The 6,363-nt window shown below is 43.9% G+C and overlaps 1 protein-coding gene across 1 annotated transcript in view; it reads left to right on the top strand.

Moving 5' to 3' along the window:
* Window positions 1–1,211: 1,211 nt before the first annotated feature.
* Window positions 1,212–6,363, top strand: part of LOC116976375 (beta-soluble NSF attachment protein) — a 39,234-nt gene continuing 34,082 nt past the window's right edge. Inside the window, exons 1-2 of the mRNA XM_033026216.1 lie at window positions 1,212–1,501; window positions 5,928–6,007. Coding sequence (XP_032882107.1) covers window positions 1,404–1,501; window positions 5,928–6,007 — 178 coding nt within the window. The 5' untranslated portion in view covers window positions 1,212–1,403. The remainder of the gene's footprint in view (window positions 1,502–5,927; window positions 6,008–6,363) is intronic.

Genomic DNA, 6,363 nt, shown 5'->3' with positions numbered 1-6,363 from the left:
AATCTTTCCCAGTGCCGAGTGCTTCACAGAGCAAAGCACATAATGCTGGAGGAACTCAGCAGATCGGGCAGCATCTGTGGAAAGAGACACAAAGAACTGCAGATGCTGGAATCTTGAGCAAAACTCATCTGTGGAGGGAATGGAAGAAGGATCCCGACCTGAAATGTACTGTCCATTCCTTCCACCGATGCTATCTGACCCGTTAAGTTCCTCCAGCGCTTTGTGTTTTGCTCAAGATTCCAGCATCTGCAGTCCCTTGTGTCTCTCTTTCCTCAGATGCTGCCTGACCTGCTGAGTGTTTCCAGTATTTTCTGTTTTTTTTTGCAAATTTCCAACCTCCTCTGGCAACTCGTTCCATATATCCACCACCGTTTGAGTGAAAAGGTTAAATCTTTTCCCCTTCACAAACCTATGCTCTCTGTTCCTCGATTCCCCTACTCTGGGCAAGAGACTCTGTGCACAGGGCCGTCTTAGCGCATGGGCACGCTGGGCAGTTGCCCGGGGCCCCACGAGCATAGAGGCCCCATGCTAATCTATCTATTGTAGAATGTTATTGTAGAACATGAAAACGGAGAAGAACATCGCAAGTGCATGACGCCATAATTGATTCGGCATAAAGAAACTGGAAGTGTAGGGGCCCCAGTGCACAGCTTTGCCCGGGGGCCTATAAAGCTGTTAAGACGGCCCTGTCTGTGCATCTAACCGATCAATTCCTCTCATGATCTTATACAATATAAGATCACCCCTCATCCTCCCGCTCTCCAAGGAATAGAGTCCCAGCCTACTCATCCTCTCCCTATAGCTCAGACCCTCCTGGCAACATCCTTATAAATCTAAGATAGATGCAAAATACTGGAGTAACTCAGTGGGACAGATAGCATCTCTGGATAGAAGGAATGGGTGACGTTTTGGGTCGAGACCCCTCTTCAGCCTGACTTCTCTTCTTTGCACCCTTTCGAGCTTGACAACACTGCTGCCTGGATAATCTGCAAATTTGTGTGTGCAGTAAACTTGGCAATAATCCTAAACATGACATAGTATTTGTTACTGGTTGCATTCAACCCAGTCCCCAATTCGCTGGCATTGGGAGCAATGTAGACTAGTCTTGGCGCGGGGTCGACTGGGAGGTGTAGTTCCAGCTACGGTTGGAGCCGCTGGAGCCCGCGGTGGGAGGACTACAAAGACCGGCGTGCTTTGCGGATACTTTGCTCGACTCATCCCGACCCGTGGGCGGAGCGGGTCGCAGTCAAGGCAGGTGCAGCAGAAGCAGAGTGGTGGGGGGGGACTGAGGAACGGAGGAGAAGAAGGCTGGTGCTGCCCTGGCTGCAAGATCGTGCCATCAATACATGCCCCTGCATTGAAGCAAAAGCAACAACAAATAAGCAAAAGGAACAATTGCAAAAATGGACAATTCTGGCAAAGAGAAAGAAGCTATGCAGCTGATGGCTGATGCTGAGAAGAAGGTGAAGTCGTCGCATTCATTTCTAGGAGGCTTGTTTGGGTAAGAGAGGTTGCTGAGCAATAAACGGGGGAGGGGGCGGGTTATTTACACTGCAAACCGAGCCTTGGTGGTGGGGAGAGGGTTTTATGCAAGCTGGCTTTTATGTTGCATTGCATTTATCAGGGAGGTGATGGGAGGCAATCATCATTTTGCATAAATGGCAGTACATTTTTTGCACAAAAATGCATTGCATGTTTATTCCCTGTGGCAGAGAGAGGGGGAGGGAGGAGGGGGGTGCAGGATGCAAAAGCCGATTACACTGAATAATTCTGCAGATGCAATCTTCTTTGAAAACACTGCAGTGTTTAGTCTGCCATCTTTTTTCTTGTAAATCTTGTATGCCAGAATGATTTAAGGTTGGGAAGAAAAGGTTGGGGTCGGGGATAATTAATTCTTGTCCTTTGGTAATGTGCGCGGATTGCAAGTGTAGAGTGCTACTGCATGTAGATTAATTGGGAAATTATCTATTCCCTCTGGGGTTTTTTTTGCCCTTTAAGTTGTTGAACAAGAAGAAATCTCGTTTGCTTAGAGCAAAAAAGAAACATGTATCAAGCTGAGATAGAAGATACTGGCTGACCAGTCACTGATATTGGCCCTTGTCACGTTATCGGTATGGACATGGATTTGGGATCATGGATCATGAATGGGCAGCCATAATCACACAAAAAATGAATAAATGGGCTCTTAAATATTCTCCAGGGGTATTGACTTTATTATTTGAAAGATTATTATTGATGTTGGCTGGAGAAATAACTAATCATATTGACTTGCATCTATTCAGATTCTTTTTTTGAGATTTTATTGTAAAAACTGTAACGAATTTGTGAGGGAGGGAGATGGATTGTTTTGCTGAACATGGAGCAGTGCAGCACAGGAACAGACCCTTCAGCCCACAATGTCCTTGATGCCAAGATAAGCTAATTTCATCTGCCTGTAAGTGATCCATATCCCTCCATTCCCTGCATAATATCCACATACGTGACTATCAAAAAGGTTCTTAAATGCCACTATTCTGTCTGTCTCCACCACCACCCCTTTGCGTTTAAGAGGCTTATGGTTAGTGATGGGCACGTGGATAGGCAGAGACTGAAGGAATATTTCCTCCGCTCTGTGTGCAAAAAAAAAATTGAATGTAATGAATCCACATAAATCCAATTAGTAGTTAAAAACCTCGGTATGCGTTCTCACAAATTGGCTAAAAGCCATTCTTTTCTCCTCCTTTGCAGCATTCCTGTGGCATCACTGCCAAGTATTGTGTAGTTCTTCAGCTAAGTGGTTATTGTTTATCTGTGATCTTTATAGGTGAACGTCAACAACGTTTTTGGCTGCTGAGGCCATCGCTAACCAGTCCTTTGCTCACCTGATAATTATGCACAAACACACCTTTCCATGGGAAAGGGGTTTTACTTTACCGAATTATAGGCAGGGACAAGGACTCTGAATAGTGAAAGGCCTGGATGTGAAGTGGATGTATCCACTAATGGGACAGTCAAGGACCAGAGGCCATAGCCTCAGAATAAAATGATGTACCTTTAGAAAGGAGATGAGAAGGAAAATTCACCCATTCCTCCTCTCCAGAGATGCTGCCTGTCCCGCTGAGTTACTCCAGCATTTTGTGTTTATCTTTGAGGAATTTCTCTGACTAAAGAAGGTGGTGAATCTGTGGAATTCATTGCCACAGGCTGTGGAGACCAATTCAATGGACATTTTTAAAATGGAGATTGATAGATTCTTGATTAGTAACGGTGTCGGGGATTATGGGAAAAAGGCAGGAGAATGGGGTTGAGGGGAAAAGATAGATCAGCCATGATTGAAACATAGAAACATAGAAAATAGGTGCAGGAGGAAGCCATTTGGCCCTTCGAGCCAGCACCGCCATTCATTGTGATCATGGCTGATCATCCCCTATCAATAACCCGTGCTTGCCTTCTCCCCATATCCCTTGACACCACTAGCCCCTAGAGCTCTATCTAACTCTCTCTTAAAGTTGAAATTGCGGAGTCGACTTGATCGGCCAAATGGCCTACTTCTGCTCCTACAACCTATGAACGTATGAAGTTATCACCTTTGTTTAACCCAATTCTAGAAATCCTTCCAATATCTCAGCAGAGGGATTTAATTCAACCAAGCCAGAGATGACACAAGGAACTGGAGATACTGTTTTACAAAACAAAGGACACAAAAAGTGCTGGAGTAACTCAGCTGGTCAGGCATCATCTCTGGAGAACGTGGATAGGTTAAGTTTCAAGTTGAGACCCTTCTTCAGAGGCTCCTGACCCGAAATCCCACCAATCCATGTTTTCTGAAGAAGGGTTTCAGCCCGAAACGTTGCCTATTTCCTTCGCTCCATAGATGCTGCCGTGCCTGCTGAGTTTCTCCAGCATTTTTGTCTACCTTCGATTTTCCAGAGATGCTGCCTGATGAACTGAGTTATTGCTTAAGAAAGAACTGCAAATGCTGGAAAAATCGAAGGTAGACAAAAAATGCTGGAGAAACTCAGCAGGTGAGGCAGCATCTAAATGCCTCGCCCGCTGAGTTTCTCCAGCATTTTTTGTCTACAGAATTATTGCAGCACTTTGTCTTTTTTCTCCAAGAATTATACTTTGGACTTTTCTGTCTGTTGATCTTGGTTACTAATTAGATGAATTTTCGCTTTTGTCATTGGAGAATTAACAGGGACAGGTAAAATACTTTATTTATAATTTATGCCTCAAAAGTTTGCTTGAATTTAAACCACAAATTTATTGCTTCATTGGGATCTATTGCTGTAATTTGCCTCCTGATAAACTCAAATCAATGAGCTGGTACATAAAATGTTGTTATCAGCATGTAAAATGGGGAAACTGTGTACTTGTTCCATTAGCATCCAGTCTTTGTGTTAGATATATGCTATGGAGCCTTAAGATTGCATCTTACATCAATGTTTAACCTAACTTATCTTAACACTCTGATTAAGGATTTGTATCACAATGCTGTAATGTTCTTGCTGGTGAAAAGAGACAAGTTATAAACAAAAGATCAGACACAAAATGCTGGAGTAACTCAGCAGGCCAGGCAGCATCTCTGGAGAGAAGGATTCAGATTCAAACTTTATTGTCATTGTGCAGTGTACAGTACAGAGGCAACGAAATGCAGTTAGCATCTCCCTAGAAGAGCGACATAAATATGAGCAATAAGCAATAGGTGACATTTCGGGTCGAGACCCTTCTTCAGACTGAGAGTCAGGGGAGAGAGAATCGAGGTATGCAAAAGGTTCAACCAGAGCCGGTACTGATGTCCAAGGAAAGGTTGAGCCCACAATGGTCCATTGTTGGCTGCGGGAGAGCCTCTTTGGGCCTTTTATATCCATCTTCGGTGTAAACCAGCATCTGCAGTTCCTTCCTACCCAAATAAAAACAAAATACCAAATGTGGAAAGAAATCGCCCAAGATTCATGAAGCATAACCGGCACACCCCTGGGCTCTTCTGCACTGAGCATCTTCTGCGCTGAAACATAGATTGTATTAATTCCGACCACAGATGCCTCCTCTTCTTAATATGAACTTGAGATTCATTTTAGCAATGAATAAGCTCCCATCAATGATTCTTGAGTCTTTGCTTTCCAGCTGTAGTGTTAGAAAAAAAAAAAAATAATGATGCTTTTTGTATGTGATAGGAAAATGTCCAAGCAAAATGGAAAAGGAAGTAAATAAAGATCTTTATTGATTGACACATTGATGTTGAATATTAATGTATGCCTGGTAGGTAGGGCAGCTCAACCAGAGATAGAATTATATGATGATCGGTGTGGAGCCGGTGGGCCGAGGGGCCTGTTTCCATGCTGAATCTCTAAACTAAACCAGTGTGCATTTCTGATATTTTTAGACTTTAGAGTTACAGTGTGGAAACATGCCCTTCGCCGAATCGGGTCCGCGCCGATTGCGATCACCCCGTACACTAGTTCCATTCTACGTGCTAGGGACAATTTACCCAAGCTAACTAACCCAAGGCCTGCACGACTTTGGAATGTGAGAGGAAACCAGAGCACCTGGAGAAAACCCACACGGTCACAGGGAGAACGCACAAACTCCGTACAGACAGCACCCGTAGTTGGGATCGAACCTGGGTCTCTGGTGCTGTAAGGCAGCATCTCCACCGCTCTAAAGCAACAATGCCGCCCTGAGGACTGCAACTTAGTTGAATGTAATTGGATCTGTCTTCACCGAAAGCTACAGGGGATTGAGCAAGGATTTCCTAAATGGCAAGAGCATTGGATAGCATTCCCAGTCCAGAGTCTGTTTGGGTTAGTTCACGTCTGCTGTATGTAGGATTGTGCAAGGGGAGGTCTTGGGTGAAAAATTAATGGTATAACGGAAAGGTGAGATCAGGAAAGAATCGATGGATTTGTGGTTATTTTTAAAATATATATATATATATTTCATTTCAGAGGAAACGCAAGAGTTGAAGAAGCGTGCGAAATGTTTGCGAGAGCTGCAAACATGTTCAAGATGGCCAAAAACTGGACTGGTGAGTTGCATATTCAAACCTGGGTTGTGGTTTACTGATTGAGCTAACTAGTGTCGTTGATCAAATCAGTGGGACAGGCAGCATCTCTGGATAGAAGGAATGGGTGATGTTTTGGGTCGAGACCCTTCTTCAGACTGAAGCATCACCTTTTCACTTAAAATGGCAATGACTGCGTTTGTAGAAAGATTGAAAAGACTATTCACTGTATGCTTGTATTCACTGGAGTTTAGTAGGATGAGGGGGATCTTATAGAAACATATAACATTATAAAAGGACTGAACAAGCTAGATGCAGGAAAAATGTACCCAATGTTGGGCGAGTCCAGAACCAGGAGCCACAGTCTTAGAATAAAGGGG

This window comes from Amblyraja radiata, chromosome 8, assembly GCF_010909765.2.
Source record: "Amblyraja radiata isolate CabotCenter1 chromosome 8, sAmbRad1.1.pri, whole genome shotgun sequence".
Classification (NCBI taxonomy): domain Eukaryota; kingdom Metazoa; phylum Chordata; class Chondrichthyes; order Rajiformes; family Rajidae; genus Amblyraja; species Amblyraja radiata.
The sequence above is the reverse complement of the archived record's forward strand: the minus strand, read 5'-3'. Positions and strand labels throughout refer to the sequence as shown.